The sequence below is a fragment of the Quercus lobata genome, chromosome 10 (genome assembly GCF_001633185.2).
Source record: "Quercus lobata isolate SW786 chromosome 10, ValleyOak3.0 Primary Assembly, whole genome shotgun sequence".
NCBI classification, from domain to species: Eukaryota; Viridiplantae; Streptophyta; class Magnoliopsida; order Fagales; family Fagaceae; genus Quercus; species Quercus lobata.
The window spans coordinates 34,880,740-34,902,634 of NC_044913.1; the positions used below are offsets into that span (position 1 = coordinate 34,880,740).

A 21,895-nucleotide genomic window follows, 5' to 3' on the forward strand; every position below is an offset into this window, starting at 1 on the left:
CTCGGTAAAACATTCATGAAATTGTTTCTCCACTCTTATAAAGTTATTGTCCTGTTTTGCTTTGTCCATAATTTCAAAACCTTTTTTTTAAACGGTAAGCCTCAATTCAATGCAATTATCGTTGACCTCAAATCAAATTTGAAATCCAACTATCAAGAGCTCAGATCAGTGCCTCCCATGATGCCTAATCAGGATTAGTGACCAAATCCGAATTGAGAGTGAACATCACAACCGTTGCCACAAGCCTCAGGTAAAGAAGCAAACTAACCCCCCCTAAGGTCAGAGCATCAGAAGTGAAGCCTAAAAAATATATAATTTAAAAATAGATCTATCTAAAGATTGCCAATATAAAAAGTATTATGCTTTTGCTAGCATTGATCAATGATTAATATACAAGGTAAAATACTCCTTACCCCCCCTAAAATACCAATAATTATCTCATACAACAAATACATACCTCCCTCTCTCTTACAGTGTATAGAGTAAAGTGAATCATCATTCATTGCATTAACAGCTATGGTGCGACCGTAACAAACTCAAAACAGTGAGTGAAGGCTAAATATGGGAGGAGATTTACCAACATGAATGCCAACGGACTCGTCTCATTATTTTTAGCCATAAATTAGTACACCAATATGAAGCGGACCAACAAAAGTGATAAGAAGAAATGAACACTATTTGCAACTAAATGATAATGTTACTATCTACAAGTAGGGAGTAAGAATAGAAAAAGCTAGTTAATTGACCCAAGAAAACTAGAATTAATTTATTCCAAGGACTTGAGAAGCCTAAACAATGTAGCTGCTTCCCTAATACGCGAGAATTCAATGCAGAAGGCTTGGACTTCAATGAAAAGATCTTTAACTGCAAGGATGAAAAACAAGTGACAGAAATCAGCTGAGTGTTGCCACCAAAATTCACATTCAAACAAATACTATATAAAAATATTCCTTCTACACCATGAGGTTACTCAATAATGATAAGTATATTTACATTCAACAGCTTCCAGAAACATAATACGCGCACTACTCCACCAAATTCACTCTTTAAGTTTTTTTTTTTTTAAAGTTCACTCTAGTTAACAATAGTATTTTCATACAAAGACAAGTTCTTGCATAAATACATGCATGGACAGTTCCACAAATTCCAGACACTAAAAACAGCATAAGAAACATTATTTTAAGATTTGTGTCTTTCAAAGGCTCCTTTTCAGTATGATGGTAAAAATAAAATGTAAAAACATAAACATTCTGACATGTGCTAATGTTCATCAGCTAAAGGTCAAAGGTTCTACCTCATGATTTAATTATTGGAACAATGATGCAGCCTCAATTAGTCAACCCTTTTTCATTTTATCTAATTATTTATTTACATCTTGCTGAGCATGGTTAATCTAGTTTTCACTAGAGTTTTTAACCACTTTAGTTGCATCTCTCTCATCCACTGAAATATAATAACTGAAGAATAACACAGTTAAACTGCTTATCTCGTTCACTTCTGATAAACTTTCTAGGTGTTACAACTTATGCATATAAAACATAGGAAATGATCCCCTCCCATTTGAACCCTCTAATTTCCTCCAATTTTAATCCATATATAAGACACGTGACATTTTAAAAATCCAATGGTCATAAAAAAATTTTAAAAAATTCATGCAAACCACACAAAATTAAATAAATGACACAAATCTCACGTCTAGCTAAAAATTAAAGGACATCAGAGTATTTAAATTAGAAGGGATCTTATCCCATGAAACACATCATAGCATGCAGAGAGCCTTTTGGGTCAATGGCACTTCCAGTGGGGAGAGCTCAGGTTCAAACCCTGTGGGCAAGGTCCCCTCAACTTAGTTTAGCCAAAAAATAAATAAATAAATAATCATATTTGGATAATCATGCATCACAAAAGTTCTCCACATGTTCACTCCTCAAAAGAAAACCATTCTCAAGACTGGTATACATGCTGAGATTTTTAAAACATCATGGAAGAAAGCCTAGGAAGAGGTTGGGGAAACCCTTTCTCTTTTTCCTTTTTTTAGGGGAAAAGGTGGGTTGGAGGCCCTTTGAACTCAGTTGTCTACAGCAGTTGCTGGTAAATTTAATTTGTCAAAAATCCATTAGTTGATCACTGAGAACTCACAGCAGAACAGAAGAAACCTAAGAACATTTTATACCTAAGCATCTGGAAAAATTCTGGCCTTTTCTTTTCCAGATAGTTTCTCAGCAAATGCACCATTGGACAACATCCCTCACTTAAGCAAGCTCCATTTTCCACCACTAGTTTGTTATGAAAAATTACTCATTCAGTGAACTTTCAATAATTCAAAAATGATTACCATTTCACCCTGTTCCTACAGGTTATTAAAATATAAATCTTTAAGACTTTAAATTTATTCAAAATATGCCGTCACATCATGTTTCAAACATGTTCTGATTATGCATTTCTATACCTAATGTCATCATCCAAAGTTGTATACCAAATTCATAACCAGCCATTTATCAACTTGCTTCCAATTTCATTGACAATTTTTCAATACAAAGATGAAAACACCTATATTATCAAGACAATGACATCTTTGAGACTTGAGCATCATTATATATGAATTTTGGTATCTGCTATGCTCCTGCCTTGTTTCTTTCCATTTCTGCATCCCATCAATTATTTTAATTACTGCTTTTTAATGTGAAGCAGGCAATAATTACTAATTCTATAAACATATACAGCAACTCACATTTACATGGTGAATCTAAACATAAACTACGCGGCTACAAAGGTTTTCCTTTCTTTATTCTCGTTACTACGGCTTCCCAATACATCAAATCACCTCAAGATAAATAGCAGTTTAACCTGAAAAGAGAATAGAACACTTACCATTGATGATATTATTTCGGATAAGACTTTGTAGGAAAACACATACAAGTCTCACAAGCCTGTTCTGCATGTACTTATCCTGGGAGAAAAGAGAAAGCTTAAAGTTTAAGTTGTATCCATGACATCTATTAATAAATACAAACATTAAACATTAAATTCCTAAAACTACATCCCAACTGCCAAGATATGACTTCAAAAAAACAGATAAGTCACTTTAATTAAAAGCACTCTCTCTAATCTTCCTACTTACTTTCTTTCTTTATTCCCTATTCCTGCTTCGGTGGCCAACCGAATTGCTAGGATCCAGCGGGATTTTTTGTGGGGTGGCCTTGGAGATGAGCCTAAATTTCATCTGGTTGATTGGTCTACGGTGTGTTCTCCGCTTGCTTCAGGTGAGTTGGGGATTAGGAACCTGAGAACTTTCAATGTAGCTTTATTAGGGAAGTGGTTATGGAGATTTGGCTATGAAAGGGATGCTCTTTGGCGTCAAGTGATAGAGGTGAAGTATGGTTGTGATTGGGGTGGTTGGTGTTCTAGCTCTTCCTCTAGTCCATACAGAGTCAGTTTGTGGAAAAATATTAGAAGGGGGTGGCACTCTTTATCTCGATTTTTTCTGTTTGAAATTGGAAATGGTTCAAAAGTGCAGTTTTGGCTTCATAGTTGGTGTGGTTCTTCTTCTCTCGCTGACCGCTATCCTGAATTATTTAGGATTTGTCGTAGCAAAGAGGCAAGTGTGGCAGATCTAATGAGGTTCACCAACGGTGTCCTCCATTGGGAGATTCATTTTTATAGGGATGTGCATAATCGGGAATTGGAAGCTTTCCAGAGCTTCATCAATACCATTTATTGCACTCCTGTAAGGGGGTTCGAAGAGGATAAGAGATGTTGGCTGCCTTGTAAGAGTAAGGGGTTCACAGTTAGTGCTTACTATCATCTCCTAGTTGGCCATAGTGAGCAGTTTTTCCCTTGGAAAAGCATTTGGAAGCAAAAGATTCCTTCTAGAGTGGCTTTCTTTGTTTGGACTGTTGCCTTGGGGAAATGTCTGACAATTGACAATTTAAGGAAAAGAAAGGCTTGCATTTTGGATTGGTGTCATATGTGCAAATCAAATTGTGAATCTATTGACCATCTTTTCCTTCATTGCTCGGTTGCTTCGGAGTTGTGGGATATGGTGTTTGGTTTATTTGGAGTTTATTGGGTTATGCCAATGTTTGTCGTTGGGCTTTTAGCTTGCTGGCAAGGTCAATTTGGTCACCATCGTAATGGAGATATATGGATGGTTGTTCCTCATTGTTTGTTGTGGTGCATTTGGAAGGAGAGAAATAGTAGGTGTTTCGAAGACAGCGAGCGTTCCTTGCCTGACATCAAGCTTCTATTTTTCAGAACTTTATTGGACTGGTTGTCTGTGTGGAGGAATCATCCTTTTTCTTCTATTTTGGATTTTCTTGGTTTTTGTAATGTTCGTTCTTGATTTGTTCACCCCTGTATACCCCCTGTGTACTTGGGTGTCTCTTTTTTATCAATGAAATTTTTTATTACTTATCAAAAAAAAAAAAAAAAACAGATAATTTTTAAAATTGGAAGATACTATACTATTCCATTTTTCTACAAAACTTTTTACTACATGACATGGCAACTAAGTTATCAATATAAAGTGACTAAAATTGCTTATATGTTATGTATACCACAGCCACCCACATGTTGAAGGGACCACAAATAAACTGTCATCTCTTTGGCATAGATCTCAAAAAAAAAAAAAAAATTGATAAATAATAACCAATTTCATTAACATTAAAAACACCCTTGTACACCAGATGTATAAAAGAGAGACTGCAAATACAATAAAAAAAAAAATGCAAATTAAGAATAAAAATTCAACATATCTAAGAACTCTAGAAAGCCTGAGAATTAAGCTGGAGTTGTAGCTGGTCTATTCATGGAAAGCCCTTAAGAAAGAATACTTCGATCTGTTTACCAGAGTCTACCTTTCCTCAAACGTCCATGCATTTCTCTCTCCATACAACAAGCATGGTAGAATGGCCTTCCAATGGCCAATTCCTTCATGCTTACCAAACCTCCCTTTCCAGCATTCCAAAAGACCAACTACCGCACAGAGCATTGCCAAATTAAATCCCAACCAAGCAGAATACCAGATTCGAAAAGCTCACCAAACGATCCACTGATTTTCTGCCCATCTTACATATACAATACCAATCCAGAACCATGCCACTGGCCAAGTAAAAGAAGCCACTCTAGGTAGCACCTTAGACTTCCAAAATGCTTCATCTAGGAAAAGATAAGGCTCCCAGATTTCAAGCTTTTATAATAAGTTTTAACTTGGAAACCCTTACTTATCAAAGAAGGCAAAGCATTCTATCTTCATCCCTCACACTTAGGTCAACAGCATATAAATCCTCTAAGAACTTAGTCATAAAAGCTAATTCACAGTTATGTAAAGAATGGACTAAAATAGGGTTGCGATGAATACCTCGATTTTTCCACTCTAAATAATCCGCCACTACTGCATTTTTTACAATGTTAGAAAACGGAGAATAATAATTGTAGATTGGTATTGCATCTGTAAATCCAATGGAGAGTTGATTAATTATCTTCTATTACATTGTTTTATCATTCAGGAACTATGGGATTTACTTTTCTGCTTATTCAGAGTAAGCTGGGTATGCCCAATTCAATGAGCAAATTGCTCTGTTGGCCTCATTGAAGGGGGAACTTTGGCAAACTGAATAGTGGGGAGACTTTGATGATAGTTTAATTATGCCTAATGAGGTAGCTTTGGAGAGAGGAATTTGCGCACTTCTGAAGGAAAAAGGATTATCAGTAGCACGGCACAGGTTTGTTTTCCTCAAGACCTTATATGAGTGGACTTCAACTTCCACTCATTTTTCCATACTTCTTGTCGTGGATTTATTTTATGATTTTTTTTCATATGTTAATTTTTATTCTGTTTATTTCACTTATCAAAATAAAATTCCTTTATTGTTTTCCTTTCGGCTTTTCCTTTGCAACTCTCATGTACTAGGATTGGGCCTTCTTTTGCATTTTTTAAATGAAATTCAGTTACTGGTCAAAAATAATCCACCACCATTGCATTTCTATCCCTAGCAATGTTGTATAACTCACAATAAGCATCCTTAAGCAATCTTGTCCCCACACCAGCATGCCAAAGGCTGATTCTCGATCCGTTCTCTACCTTAAACTAAACAAAATCCAAGAATTTACCCCATCCATTCTGCATATACTTCCACATTCCATATTTGTAATCAATTATCTTCCTCCAAAGACCATCACTCTCTCGCACATACCTCCACAACCATTTCCTAAAAAGAGCTTGATTAAAAATTAACATCTTCCTTACCCCTAAACCCCCAAGGAAATGGAATTACATATCACATCCCAATTCACAAGATGAAACTTCTGCTCGTCACCCAAAACACCCCACAGAAAACCATGATGGAGCTTTTCCATTGATTTGCCACACCAACTAGCAATGGAAACAAGATAGATAATAAGTAGGAAGGCTAGACAGTGTACTCCTTAAAGGAGTTAGTCTACCTCCCTTTGACAAACAATTTTTCTTCCATTCAACCAATTTTATTTCCATCCTCTCCAGCACTCCATTCCAAATATTTCTGGACTTGAATTGTGCTCCTAGAGGTAATCCCAGATATATTATTGCGAGGACACCATACAGCCAAAGAATATTTCCAATTTCTCTAAGTGCCTCACCACCCCAACTGGTACCAATTAAGATTTGCTACATTACCCTCAATACTGATATAGCTTCAAAACATAACAGAACACATCTTAAATACAACTGATCAGAATCACCTCCACTAAAAATCAGTGTGTCATCCCATATATCCCAAAATTGATGGTGGAGATCAATGCCAAAGAGACGATAGTATTATTTTGTAGTCTCAAAATATATATGTTATTCCAATGCAACGTGGCAATTCATATTATGCTCCAAATCATGGAGCAGAATAATGAGTATATATCCACTACAAAGCAGCAATGGCAATGCAAAATTTGCTTATAACTTTTAATAGATCTTTTAATTCACAGTACATTTCCATACATCATTTAGAGAACTAACTTTTTTTTGATAGATAATAAGAGTTTTATTGATGAAAAAGAACAATGTGTTTATGATTGTAAACACACTGCCCTTGAAACAGATACAATCAAATCATAAGGAAAGACTAATAGAGATAAGGAAATCAGAAAAGGAACTACAATGCGTAAGCCCCCAAATACGAGACCACTCAGACAAAGTCCTAGCAAGCAAGGTCTTCAACTTATCTATAGGACTCTCAACATCCTCAAAAGTTCGGGCATTGCGTTCCTTCCAAACTAACCACATAAGGCATGCTGGTACCAAATTCCAAACCTTTGAAGAGTAAGTTCCCAACCAATTCCTCCATGCAAAAAGAAGAGAAACAATAGTGTCCGGCATCACCCACTAAACCCCAAACATAATAAGGACCTCACTCCACAAAGCAAATGCAAACTTACAATGGATCAAAAGGTGATCCACAGTCTCCTCATCACACCTACATAAACAACACCAGTTAACAAGGGGCAAGTTCTTCTTAACAAGGTTATCAATTGTGAGAATCCCACCCCTAGCAGCAGTCCATAAAAAAAAAGATACCCTTTTAGGTACCTTTACACGCCAAATGCTCTGTCAAGGGAAAGAAACAAAAGGGGCTTTCAATAAAGCAATATAAAAGGATCGCAAATCAAAGACACCACTACGATTCAATGCCAAATCAAGATATCCTCCCCCTCCCCACTAGGAATCCTGGCAGAGACATGCTCATAGAAAGAATAAAATCTCCTCAACACCCATTCATTAAAATTGCGTCGGAAATGGAAATTCCAACTCCTACCTCCCTTGTCTGGTGCAAAAATTATCATGTCAAAAATCAGAGCTTCCTCAACCACAGCACATGCAAACAATTCCGGGTATAATTCCTTCAAAGGAGTAGGACCATTCCAAGGGTCGTGCCAAAACCGAATACGATTGCCCTCTCCCACTACATACACCACATTACTGAAAAAATTGTCTGCACCTTTCCTGATATTCTTCCATAACCCACAACCATGAGTCCCTCTCACAACTCTAGTGCACCAACCTCCACCATATTTGGTGGCTATTACCTGACGCCATAAATGAGTAGCTTTCTTCCCAAATCGCCAAAGCCACTTCCCAAGTAGAGCTTGGTTAAAAAGCCCAATCTTCCGAATCTCCAAACCCCCTATCTCCACCGGCCAAACAACCATATCCCAAGCAACAAGCGGATATTTGAAAACATCATTAGAACTCCCCCACAGGAAATTCCTCTGAATCCTCTCTAGTCTGTCTGCTATGTGTTGCGGAATTGTAAACAGCGATAGATAATAAGTTGGGAGACTCGACAAAGTACTCTTTAATAAAGTAAGCCTACCTCCTTTTGACAAATACAACCGCTTCCAACCAGCGAGCTTCTTCTCCACCCTCTCTAAAATAGGATTCCAGATCGAAGCATCCTTAAAATGAGCCCCAAGTGGCATTCCCAAATAAGACATAGGCAAACGCCCAACCTTACAACATAGAATGCGAGCCAAAGCACCCAAATTCCCAACCTCACCAACGGGCACAATTTCACTCTTGCCAACATTTACTTTTAAGCCTGTAACATAACATTATAACTACTAATCTTCAAGATCTATTAGAGCCAAGTTTGATAAATAATTGGGAATGTTTTATTCAATTATTTTCAAACCCTATGAATCATCTCTTCACATTTTTCAAGAGAATCAGATTATATATATATATATATATATATATATAAGTCAAGAGAATCTCATTATTAGGCTAATAAAAACTAAAAAGAAGTGTCTAGAATGTTTTCCCATTTGATTCAATTATGTCACTCAAGATGGATTCCTCTATAATTTTTAGGGTCCTAGAGAAGAACAAAAAATTCATTTCTTATCTTTCTCATAGTTCCAACCCCATCTTCCATATATGTCTAGTAAGTCTCTTTCTTGTACCTATTCTTTTCTGTCAAGCTCCAACACTCTTCCCCCCCTCCCCCCTTTTTTTTTTTTGATAGGTAATCAGAAATTTATTAATAAAGAGAAAAAAGAAAAGTACAAGTTGTTCATGATGATGAAAAAAAAAAAAAAAAAAAAAACAACACAGCAAAACAAGAAATCAAGAAACTAAGCTAAGGGAAGATATAAACTCAGAGAGAGAAGAACAATCAGTAAAACCCCAACACCGAGACCACTCCCAAAGACTACGTTGGCATAAAACTTTTTAACTCATCCAATGTCTTCTCATTATCCTCAAAGGAACGACGATTTCGTTCCAACCTCACAATCCACATTAAGCACCCTGGAACCAAATTCCAAATGTCTAAATTATGTTTCCCGAGCCACTGATGCCAACAAGATAACAAACCCGCCACTGATCCTGGCATAACCCAATGAATACCAAAGGCCTGAAGCATAAAAGTCCAAAGGGAATGAGTAAGAGGGCAATGAAGAAGAAGACGGTCTACCGACTCCCCATCACAACAACACCAAGTAGCCAACGGGCGACCCCTAAGCATTAGATTGTCCAAAGTGAGGATCCGACCATGAGCAGCTGTCCACAAAAAGAACGCCACTCGCCTAGGAATCTTTGGTTTCCAAACACCCTTCCAAGGAAACAAAGAATTCGAAGCACCCTTAATCGCATGGTAATAAGACCGGGTGTCAAAATTACCATCACCCTTCAACCGCCAACAAAGAGTATCACTCCTATCACCCCGAGGAATGCGAGTTTGGATAAGCTAGAGTAGGGAATAAGATGCAGCTAACTCCCAATCTTCAAAAGCTCTATAGAACCTTAAATCCCATACTCTAACAGTACCCCCATCTCCCACTCTTCCCCTTTTCCTTCCCCTCTAAATCTAACCTCCATTAATAACCCATCAAATGGAGACCAGTACCCAAACCCAGTACAGCAAAACCTATGTAAATCAACTTTTGCGTTGTCTTTGTACACAAAATGCTAAGAATATGAAGAAATTATAATTTTAAAACTACAAAAATAACAAACAGCCACAAGGAAAAGTGAAGAACCTTGATGTTCTCACAAGATGATATACAGTTAGTTATGTAGATGCGTATGAACTCAGAGGGGAGTTCAACTGTTGTTGTAAGCCTGTTAACAACTTCCATTGAGTGTAGACTCATGTCCATATTGACAAGCACCGTAAAGTATCTGTATACATAGCATCAAGAAGAGAAAATGAAGCCCACAATGTCAGGAAGTGTATCACTGCTGCAGAATTATACATAAAGTAAATTAATACAGCAAGACATACTCATTAATTTCAGGGGAATGTATCAACTTGGTGAGAAGTTCAACTGCAATTAGAGGATTATTTTCCACCAGTTCCTGATTTTTTTTTAATAAAAAAAAAATGAGGAATTGAACAGGAAGACAAAACCACTCATGCTAATAGTCTGAATAAACTGTTTGATTACATAAACACATACTGGCAACTTTCTCGGTGTCAGTCCACAATGATACACAAGCTTGGGGTCGTTCACCAACTCCACCACAACTTGCTGCAGAATTAAAGGAGACAAGCAGAAACATACTTTTCTTCAAAAAAAAATTGAGTAGCATTTTTCTTTTTTTTGATAAATAACGGAATTGTATTAATCAAAAGTCCAGGTACACCGGGGGGTCTACATGGAAAACAGTACATCAAACACAAATTACAAAGATCAAGCATTTCTAAAAAATTAGAACAAGGGAATGAGTAGCATTATTTAAAACTAAGAAGATTAGACCCTTGGTGTTTCACACTGAAAAGTTGTGTGAGGTCTAACAAGCCAACTCAATCTATTTATTATTGAAAATTGCTAACTTTAAGCAAACTGCTTATCCAAAAAAATAAAAAAAAAATATCTTTAAACAAACTGCTAAGAACAAATGACCTGTACTGACTTCTATTTAGAACCATTTTATAGTTACTGAAGAAATTATCACAATTCCATCTCATTTGTATAGGTAACGTACATCATTTAAGTGGGGTCCCAAACCCTTACTAAAAACTCTCTAAAATTTCAAAGGGACGACTCACAAAGCCCCAACCTGATTCTTTTTTAATCAACCTACTAACTCAGGGTCAGGAGGTCTTAGGGAGCTTAAGGGGCTTATTTCAAATGTTAATTACGATGGTGCCTTTTCTAGGAGCAGGAGCAGAGCTCCTTCGAATGTTGTGGGGATCGTTGGTTTTAAATGAATTTACGCCTTCTTTCTTGGAATGTAAGGGGGCTTAACAATCCCCGGAAGAGAGAGGTTTGTAAGAATCTTCTTAAAGAGTGGAAATGTGATATTGTTTGTTTTCAAGAAACGAAAGTAGCTTCTATTGACACTGCTTTTGTTCGAAGTTTATGGGGTAGTCCTTTCATTGATTGGGATGCTTTGGATGCTGTCCAGCCTTCAGGAGGAGTCTTGCTGGTCCGGGACGAGGGTTTTTGAGAAGATGGATGTTATTGTTGGAAAGTTTTCTGTCAGTGTCTAGGGGTGATGGATGATTTTGTTTGGGCCTGTACAGGTGTATATGACCTTAATGATGACAGAAAGCGGTCTTTTTTGTGGGAGGAGTTATTACGGGTGCGCACCAGGTGGCCCATGGCATGGTGTGTAGTAGGGGATTTTAATATTATCAGGTACCCAAGTGAAAGACTTGGCTGTGAATCCTTCAGCCCTGCTATGTTTGCTTTCTCGGACTTTATAGAGAGTAATTCTTTAGTTGACTTACCGTTAGAAGGGGCTTCCTTTACATGGTTTAGAGATTCTGATATCCCCTCTATGTCAAGAATTGACAGGGCCTTGGTTTCTCTAGACTGGGAGGAACATTTTGAGAATATTTCCCAACGGGTGCTTCCGCGTGTTATTTCAGATCATTGTCTGCTTTTGTTGGAAGCTGGTGCTGTTCGACGAGGCCGAAGTGCCTTTAAATTTGAAAACATGTGGTTGCAAGCTGAGGGTTTTGTTGATAGAGTTCAGCAATGGTGGATTGGTTACAGTTTTACGGGCTCCCCAAGTTTTATTTTGGCTCAAAAGTTGAAGGCTTTGAAAGTAGATTTAAAAAATTGGAACAGGGAGGTGTTTGGTGATTTGGCTTTTAGAAAGAAGAATTTGCTGACTGAACTTATGGGTTTTGATGCAAGAGAGGAGTCGGTGGGTCTATCGAATGAGGATCAGATCCGTCGCATTCAGCTCAAAGGGGACATAGAACATTTGGCTTCTCTTGAGGAAATTTTCTGGAGACAAAAGTCTCGTGCTTTGTTTGTGAAGGAGGGAGATAATAATACTCGTTTCTTTCATAAATTAGCAAATTCCCATAGAAATGCTAATCTAATTAAGAGGTTAGAGGTGGATGGTGTTCTTTATGAGGATGAGGTTGATGTGCGCTCTCAGTTAGTTCTCTTCTACCAAGGGTTGTTTGAGGAAAATGAGGCGTGGCGTCCTACTATGGATGGGTTAGATTTTGCATGCATTGGAGAGGTAGAGAGGTTATCCTTAGAGAAGGAGTTCTCAAAGGAGGAAGTCATCCAGGTTTTAAGGGAGATGGAGGGTGATAAAGCCCCTGGTCCTGATGGCTTCACCATGGCTTTTTTTCACAAATGTTGGAGTGTTGTGGAAAAGGATGTCATGGATTTCTTTGATTACTTTCATCGGCACTCTGTGTTTGAACGATCTATGAATGCTTCGTTTCTCACTTTAATTCCCAAGAAGCGTAATATTGTTAACATTAAGGACTTTCACCCCATCACTTTGGTGGGTAGTGTGTACAAGTTGCTATCCAAGGTGTTGGCTAATAGGTTGAGGGCGGTTTTGGATAATCTTATCTCTGAGTCTCAAAATTCATTTGTTAGCAGAAGGCAGATCCTGGATTCAGTGCTTATTGCAAATGAATGCCTGGATAGCAGGTTGAAAAGCAGAATACCGGGTGTGGTTTGCAAGCTTGATATTGAAAAAGCATACGACCATGTGAACTGGGAGGCCTTGTTTTATTTGTTGGGCCGGATGGGTTTTGGGTTGAAATGGAGGGGGTGGATCAAGGCTTGTATTACTTTTGTCCGTTTTTCAGTCCTGGTAAATGGCTCCCCGGAAGGTTTCTTTGGTAGTTCTCGTGGATTGAGACAAGGGGGTCCACTATCCCCGCTTTTGTTTCTTTTGATAATGGAGGTTTTGAGTATACTTTTGAAGAAGACAGAGGAGTGTAATCTTATTCGGGGGTTTCATGTGGGCTCTGTGAACTCTGTTGGTGTGCGTATCTCCCATCTATTATTTGCTGATGACACTATCTTATTTTGTGATGCCTCTAGGGAACAGCTACTGTCCATTAGGTTGGTGTTGTGTTGTTTTCAGGCTTTTACGGGCTTGAAGGTCAATGTTAGGAAAAGTGAGATTGTCCCTGTTGGGGAGGTGAATAACCTAGATGCACTGGCTAATATTCTCCAATGTAGAGCAGGAAGTTTGCCTATGAAATATTTGGGGATGCCGTTGGGGACTTCTTTTAAGACTGCTTCGATTTGGAATCCTATTTTGGAGAAAATGGAGAAGAAGCTATCTGGGTGGAAGCGTCTCTATTTATCTAAGGGTGGTAGACTTATGTTAATAAAGAGTACGCTCTCAAGCCTCCCAACGTACTTTTTATCTCTTTTTACTATTCCTAAATCTGTGGCTGCTAGAATGGAATGTATTCAGAGGAATTTTCTTTGAGGATCTTCTGAAGGGAGTTTCAAATATCCTTTGGTGGCTTAGGAAAAGGTGTGTTTACCCGTCGAGATGGGTGGTTTGGGGATAAGAAGTGTAGTGTCTTTTAATCAAGCTTTATTAGGAAAATGGTTGTGGAGATACAGTCATGAAATTACCCACCTTTGGCAGCGAGTCATCTCCACAAAATATGGTGAGGGTCAAGGGGGGTGGTGTACTAAAGTGTGCAGGAGGACTCATGGGTGTGGCCTATGGAGAAGCATCAATGAAGGGTGGGTGAGCTTCTCTAAGCATCTGTCTTTTGTAGTAGGTGAAGGCACTCGTATCCGCTTTTGGCATGATAGGTGGATTGGTGATAATACTCTAAAAGATCTGTATCCTGAGCTTTTTGTGTGTTCAGCGGCTAAGGATGCTTATATCTCTGAGGTTTTGTGGTTTCCAGAAGGGGGTACTGTTAGAGTTTGGGATTTAAGGTTTTATAGAACTTTTGAAGATTGGGAGTTAACTGCATCTTATTCTCTTCTCTAGCTTATCCAATCTCATATTCCTCGAGGTGATAGGAGGGATACCCTTTGTTGGCGGCTAAAAGGTGATGGTAAGTTTGACACGTGGTCTTATTACCATACGATTCAGGGTGCTTCGAATTCTTTGTTTCCTTGGAAGGGTGTTTGGAAACCAAAGATTCCTAGGCGAGTGGCGTTTTTTCTGTGGACTGCTGCTCATAGTCGGATCCTCATTTTGGATAATCTAATGCTTAGGGGTCGCCCTTTGGCTTCTTGGTGTTGTATGTGTTGTTGTGATGGGGAGTCGGTAGACCACCTTCTCCTTCATTGTCCTGTTACTCATTCCCTATGGACTTTTATGATTCAGGCTTTTGGTATTCATTGGATTATGCCAGGATCAATGGTGGATTTGTTATCTTGTTGGCATCAGTGGCTTGGGAATCTTAATTCGGATATTTGGAATTTGGTTCCAGGATGCTTAATGTGGATTGTGTGGTTGGAACGAAATCATCGTTCCTTTGAGGATAATGAGAAGACATTGGATGAGCTAAAGGTGTTATGCCAACGTAGTCTATTTGAGTGGTCTCGTTGTTGGGGTTTTACGGATTGCTCTACTCTCTCTGAGTTTATGGCTTCCCTTAGCTTAGTTTCCTGATTTCTCTTTTTGTTGTGCTGGTTGTTCTTTTTTTTTTTTTTTTTTTCTTGTTCTTCATCATCATGAACAACTTGTACTTTTCCTTTTTTCTCCTTTATAATAGATTTCTGTTTACCTATCAAAAAAAAAAAAAATAGTAAGGAAAAGCTGCATCTTCACTCACACAAGTTGTGCAAAACAACTAACTAATCATCCATGCACGTGATGAAAAATGCTTCATACCTATGTGCTATAAGCCTAGAACCATGTACCATAAATTAATCCCCCCCCCCCCTTTGAGAGGATTCCCATGACCAATATGGAAAAACTTCCAAAATCACTAGAAAAAAAGCAGCTGAACCTCACAAGGTTTGAAACTCCCATGGCATAGATAAATTAAACACTTGTTTATAAAGAAGCATTGGATAACAAATTCAAAGCTGAAATACATTTTGAACCATTTATGTTTGGGATTGCTCTCAATTTGGTCCTTGAAGTTCGAATTTGATCAACCTGGTCATTGAAGTTAATATTCATTGTCAATGTCATCCCTCTATCCAAATCCATTACCTAAATATAATGTGATATCCATGTGAGTTGAAAACATTATTTTAATTAAAAATTCCCTAAGGGAAAAAATAAAATAAACAAAAAAAAATGAGAAAAATTATCATTTTCTCTTTTTTTTATTTGATAAAATTCACTAAAATTTTCAATTTATGAGCATGTCAAATGACATTTAATGGAGCAAGGTTAATGGATTTGAACAGAAGGGATACAATGACAACAAATACAAAACTCAAGGACCTAATAGAGAGTCAACCCAAACATGTAGGAACCCATTTGTATATTGACCAATTAAATTACTTAGACTGATAATATATTATCAATATATATCGTACATGGTATATTATAATTTATTATAAAATAAAAATAAGTACCTCTTGTTGTGGAGGCACAAGTGGTCCCTTCAAAGCTTTTGCAATTAAGTCCCTCACTGCTGCCCCTCTACTTGTATCAACACACATGCCATAGTCCCATAACAGTTCATGATTGTCATCAGGGTTGAGCCACACTAGCTGAAAAGGACTTTACAAGCATAAATAAAGTACACCAATAAGCTAAACAAATTCATCGGAAAGAAATGCTTAAAACATTTCTTACCTCCCCCTCCTGTATTGGAAGCCTTGGTGGAAAAGGCCTGATCCACTGAGGACCTAACCCTTCCAGTGACAAATTCCGCAACAACCCAATTACTGTTTCTTCTCTATCTCCAGATCCAAGTATGGGTTTGGCCCCAGGTTGCAAGTCAAACCTAAAATATGACTCTTAATTTCTAATGCACAGTATGAAATTGTTGAATACACAGGAACACAAAATTTTAATAGCCTGAACTAATTTCTCTGTGGTAAAAGCTTAAAAGTTAAAACAAACAAGAAAAGAAAATGGAAAAGCCTCTCCATTTCTAAGGTCCATACTCTATTGAGTTCGCATCACAACCGCTGGGTACATCGGGGTCTGGCACCACACTTCTCACTGAACCATCCTTAAATAAGCAATTATATGGTTCTGGATGAATTTTATCACAATACTGCTGCTGCAACTGTTCACATTGCGGAAAAGACTGACAGTAGAGAAAACAGAAGGATATCAAGAAAAGACCTAAATTAAGAATAAATTTCAGAAATTATCCCTGCCTCAATAATAGGGGTCCCTTGCATAGTCTTGATATGATTTTACTCATTAAAAGATTAACTACATGCATCCACCTCTAATACCATTATATATGTCTAACTTACATGCATGGAAGGATCAAATCCTTGGATGTAATCTGCAACAGACTGTTTAAGAAACTGCAACAGAGATACCCACTTCAGAAATCCTTAATCATAGACAGAAGAATCTTACAATAAAAAGTATACATGTAGCAAAAACTAATGTAGTGAAACATGTGAATGAAAGCAATATGGCTTAAATCGAATATGAGCACGAACTCCATGGTGTAATTCACTAAAACATCAAGCGCAACCTACTAAAAACACGATGCATCCAACTCAGTTCTTTGGGGTTGAGAAAATCTAAAACATGCAAGTTAGACAGACCACATCCGAGAACCACATTTTTAAAATGCACGACCTACCATGTCATGCACATGGGACAGATACATAACAAGTATGCCAGAGCCAGACTGATTAAACAGGACCATATCCAAAGGCAGCAGAAGATCTAAAACATACTAACAAAAACACAGATGCATCCAACTCAGTTCTTTGGAGTTGAGAAAATCTAAAACATGCAATTTAGACAGACCACATCCAAGAACCACATTTTTAAAATGCACTACCTACCATGTCATGTACAAATGGGACGGATACATAACAAGTATGCCAGAGCCAGACTGATTAAACAGGACCATATCCAAAGGTAGCAGAAGATCAATTTGCTATTTTTTACCGCTTCACAACACAATTTGTCAAAAGTTTCAATACTCATGGTGGACATGCCAACCAAAACAGACACCTCTATTAAGCAGACTTCAGCATCCTCAAGAACTCAATCAGATTTGTTTCCTAATATTGACATTTGAAAACATACACAATTCCATGCAACATAGATTGTGAAATCCAGAATTTTTTTTTAATGATAGGTAAGAAAAAGTTTATTAAAGACGCTACAATATGCACAAAACGCACAAAGTGGTCAAAAAGTACAAAAGGAGGAAAAATCCAGAATTCATAAATATTAGCTAAATTAATCACCTAAGGAGTTCAAATATCCAATTGGTAAGGGTGACATACATAGATATGATGTCAATCAAGCCATTTGTCATTCATTTGCATCATTTGATTACATGTCACACTGTCCAAATATTAACATTCAAAAATGCATAACCTCAAAAGCAAGTATTTCACAAAACAACTGATGGACAAGACCGTCCAACTATACAAATCAAAAGGCTAAACTGGGAAAGTAGAACCTCTTTGCCACTACTCGAGCCATCAGAGCCTAGCAACTGGAGAATAAATGCCCTCTCATATTTTTCACCTTCATCATCTGATGCAGTCTGTATTCCAACGGTAGAACGCACGCAAAAAAAAGAAAAGAAAGAGATGATACAGTTATTTTTGTTATTTTAATAAAGAAGATTGTAGCTAAACCATACTGTAAATCAATGACGAAAAGAAATTTACAATACAAAATAACAGGTAATATTTAAGAAAGATTTAACCCTCTTCTAAGTTCAACAATGCAACGACATCTACTAAGTTCAACAAAAAAAACCACAAGCTTATTCGGAAGATTTAACCCTCTTCAAAGTTCAACAATGCAACAACATCTACTTAATTAAGAGTTTGATTTGTTGGCAAAATCAACCAGATAGGCTTAAAAAAAATATTATCAAAATTTTTTTGAGGAGAATTAGTAAATACCAAAAGCTTATAAATAAATAAATAAAAAACCTTCATATTTTCATTTAAACAATACCTCACTTACATTGATAATAAAATTTATAAAAGGGTTCGCAGAAGATTTCTGGGAGGCATAAGTCTGATGAAGAATAGCAAATGCAACCAAACGCTGAGTTGAATGAAGCAGCTTTTTGTCCTGCAATAATTATAACATCCAGCTAGTCAGCAATTGATACCAAGAAACAATCATAAAAGACCAAAATAAAGTACAATCAAACTTGATCAAGATATCAATAGACTTAAAAAGGTGAGAGCAGAATTAATGAGTTGAGAATACTTAATAGAGGAACCCCCCCCCCCCCAAGCACACTTTTTTTGTGGTGAGCTACACACTCACCATGAGAGTCTTGAACCCAAGACCTTAACAGGAATTCAACCCCAGAACACATGTTCTCTATCCTTCTCTTCCTTCATTTTTGTTGTTTTAATTGATTAAGAGAGAGAGAGTTCAGGCATGATTTAGGTCAGCCATAGTCAAAGCTACCCTTTTTTAAGGCAAAGATATCCAATTATCACACCCTGTGTCATAAAAATAATATCTAGCACATTTACACTCAAAGGCCTCAAGGAGCCGAAACACACTGCAAAAGCAAGCACCTAAGCAAAGCAAAGCACACATTTTTGAGTTACATGTCAAGTGATTTTTGTTCTCGTCAGCTAGATGGGACGTTTGAATCCTTGGTGACAATAATATCATATAACTAATTTGTTAAATAAAGCTAAGTACAACTACAAAATATTTAGTGCAACTAAACTTAAATTAATAAAAAGTTGTAAAAAAAAAATGATCCAATGCTTTGTTTTTAGGTGAAGCAAAGAGCAAAGAAAATTAATAACTTCATTTTAAAAGCCATGTCATTTTCATTTGGACAGCATTTCGTATTTTATTTCATATTCATGTGTGAAGTGTATTAGACTGAGATTTGTAATAACAGTAAATTTTAATTGGTTTCAGATCTACTAGTATTTTTATTTGAATTACATATTTTTTTTTAAAAATCAAAATCAGAAATTTTAGGCTTGGCATTTTGCAAAGTAGAGCATTCTTTTGACAATTTAGTTACATGTTCTTTGCTTAGGGTAAGAATTTCTTTTCCTCTAGTGCTCTGCACTATAAGCAGCACACTTTTAACGACACCGATCACAAAACCATTATTCTAGGGTTGCCAAAGTCAAATGAACCTAACCAACAATGCCAATAGCCTTGTAGCTCAACTGATTGACACCTCCTGCTGTTACCAACGGAGAAATCCAGGGTTCAAATCCCCCCACCCCCAACCATTGACCTATGAAAAAAAAAAAAGAATCCAACCAACAGTGAATGAAACACGCACCAGGCTCTCCAAACATTGCCTATGCTTCGATTTTTTGTACTTTAAACTATAATTAGTTAATGGAAACCCAAAATAAACAAAGAAAAATAAAAGCATTGCTCTACCATAGTAATGCTAAAGCCTAATCGATAATTGAGCTAGAGAAAAGACTCTTTATACAGTCATTAACACAAGCTTATTTTGCCTAAAATTGTACTCATTACTCATAAACCAAGAGAATAATCTATAAACCTAGTCACCCCCAAGATAATATTACAGTGTATGTTTCCCATTAATAAAAAAACAAAAAAATCAGAATTGATATGAATATTGAATTTGATCAATGATTTCCAAACAGCTCAATCAAAATTTTTGGAAAGCAAAATTTCAGGCATTGATGGCAAAATTGGAAACAGAAAGGAAAAAACCCTAACCCTAAGAGGAAGAGGAAGAGAGAATTGCCTGTAAAAGGAGGACGAGGGAGGAGCAAGCAACGAAGTGGCGAGCGCGAGGGAACTTGGAGTTGAAGTCGGCGGCGATCTCATCTATCGGACTTTGCTCCGATTTGAGGAGAGCGTAGAGCGTCTTCGACTCATCTGCGTTCAGCGTCTTCATCATATTCCTCTGTTTAACAAACAGAGATTGAGAGAATGAAAGAATTCTTGTGATCTCACTTCTCTTCTCTTCTCTTCTGAGTTATTATGTATGTATATGTAAACCTAAACCACACGTACGCACGCTCGGACGGCGCGGAAACTCTTTTTATCTGCTACTGCTACTGACTTTTGAAACCGGCGACTAAAAGAGAGAGAGGGTTTCGATTTTCTACAATCAGATTCATTGTCCTCAATTGCCTTTTCCCATTTGCCCACTAGTGTCTTGCCATGTCACCGAATTAAGATAATTACATGTTTATTGTGCAAAATACATTGGAATTACCTTTTTTTTTTTTAATATAAATATAAATATATATATATATATATATAAAAGCTTTGACTTTTTGTTAACCACTTCATATCTTGCCACATTATTATCATTTTATAATTTTTTTAATCTTATTTTCTTCTCTTATAATTTCTAAGTTGATAAAATTCTTAATTTGATTACAATTCAAAACTTTAAATTCTACTACAATTTATTTGTTCATATCCTATCAAATACAATATTAATGGGAAACTATTTTAAATTATAAAATAACTAGTATTATGCCCGTGTGATTCATGACTTAATCAAAAAATTATATATAAATTTTAAAATATATATTTTTTGATAATATAATCAAATCTAATAACAAATAAAATAGTAAAAATATTTTTAAAAATTAAGTTACATAGAAAATGTATATTATGTAAGATTTTTTTTTTTTGCAAAAAAATATATTATAAAATATTTTTAAAAATTATGGCAAGTTTTAAGTTTCTAAAAGCTCTTAGTAGTAAATTATAATTTAATTATATATGTGTGTGTGTGTGGCACTTAAAAATCTTTCCATAATACTTGCTAACATGTATAGTAACAGAAGTGCTAATCATATATAATTTTTTTTGTACATATGACTAAAAACAAATTCCATAAATTACAAAATGTAAGTATTTAGACTGCAATGTAATGTTTACCTATAAATTACCAGTCATAGCCATTTTAATGTTGCCATAAGTGAGGAAATAATCAACATGATCAATTAAGAACACCAAATCAAAAAATAATATCAATAATCAAGATGAATTGCATTATATAAAATTCTTAAAAAATCATATAATTTAAGATGCATTAGACCTATTTCTTTTTTTAGTGTAGTATACGATTACTGCAATTTAAGATGCATTAGACCTTTTGATTTAATATAATATATGTTAAAACTTGAGATGCATTAGACCTCTTTTTTTGGTGTAGTATACGGTTGTTGCAATTTAAGATGCATTAGACCTTTTTACTCTAAAATAAAAAAATTAAATAAAAAGAAAAAAAAGAAAAAGAAGCACCACTTGGCACAACTAGAGCGACTAAGCTCAACTTTTATTATGCTTGTGCGATGCACAGCTTAATAGAAAAGTATATGTAAATCAAAAAAAATTATTTCAATAATATAATTAAATTACTTATCTAAAAAAATTAAATAAAAAACTTTGAACTTATAAAGGAGATTTGAACAAAAATAAAAATGTAATAAGCACATATAAACATAACGAAATATAATGGATTTCATGGATTTAAAATTGCCTTTATGACTCATAAGCAAAACCTTAAATATACACACACACACACACAAAACACGAAAACAAAGAAGGAAATACATACTTGCAATA

The 21,895-nt window shown here is 36.3% G+C and overlaps 1 protein-coding gene across 2 annotated transcripts; it reads right to left on the reverse strand.

Moving 5' to 3' along the window:
- Positions 1-346: 346 nt before the first annotated feature.
- LOC115966020 (CCR4-NOT transcription complex subunit 11) lies at positions 347-20,392 on the reverse strand. Of its 2 annotated transcripts, XM_031085351.1 has the most exons (13): positions 20,052-20,392; positions 18,302-18,412; positions 17,784-17,870; positions 16,606-16,659; positions 16,285-16,430; positions 15,971-16,121; positions 15,748-15,885; positions 10,429-10,500; positions 10,254-10,327; positions 10,009-10,150; positions 2,872-2,950; positions 2,174-2,276; positions 783-864 (listed from the first exon to the last, which is right to left on the reverse strand). In XM_031085351.1, the coding sequence occupies exons 1-13, from the start codon at positions 20,205-20,207 to the stop codon at positions 861-863; spliced, it is 1,317 nt and encodes a 438-aa protein (XP_030941211.1). In that variant the 5' UTR covers positions 20,208-20,392; the 3' UTR covers positions 783-860. The 2 variants fall into 2 exon arrangements, with proteins under 2 accessions (XP_030941212.1, XP_030941211.1); XM_031085352.1 differs by lacking the exon at positions 2,174-2,276 and having other exon boundaries at positions 347-864; positions 20,052-20,387.
- Positions 20,393-21,895: the final 1,503 nt, after the last annotated feature.

Bases quoted from the DNA above. Each gene is read 5' to 3' on its own strand.
- LOC115966020 (XM_031085351.1), bottom strand. From the start codon at position 20,207: ATGATGAAGACGCTGAACGCAGATGAGTCGAAGACGCTCTACGCTCTC. The intron at 16,122-16,284 runs GTATGGACCTTA...GTCATATTTTAG, and splicing joins TGTGATGCGAACTCAATAGA to GTTTGACTTGCAACCTGGGG. The intron at 15,886-15,970 runs GTAAGAAATGTT...AGTCCTTTTCAG, and splicing joins TTCCAATACAGGAGGGGGAG to CTAGTGTGGCTCAACCCTGA.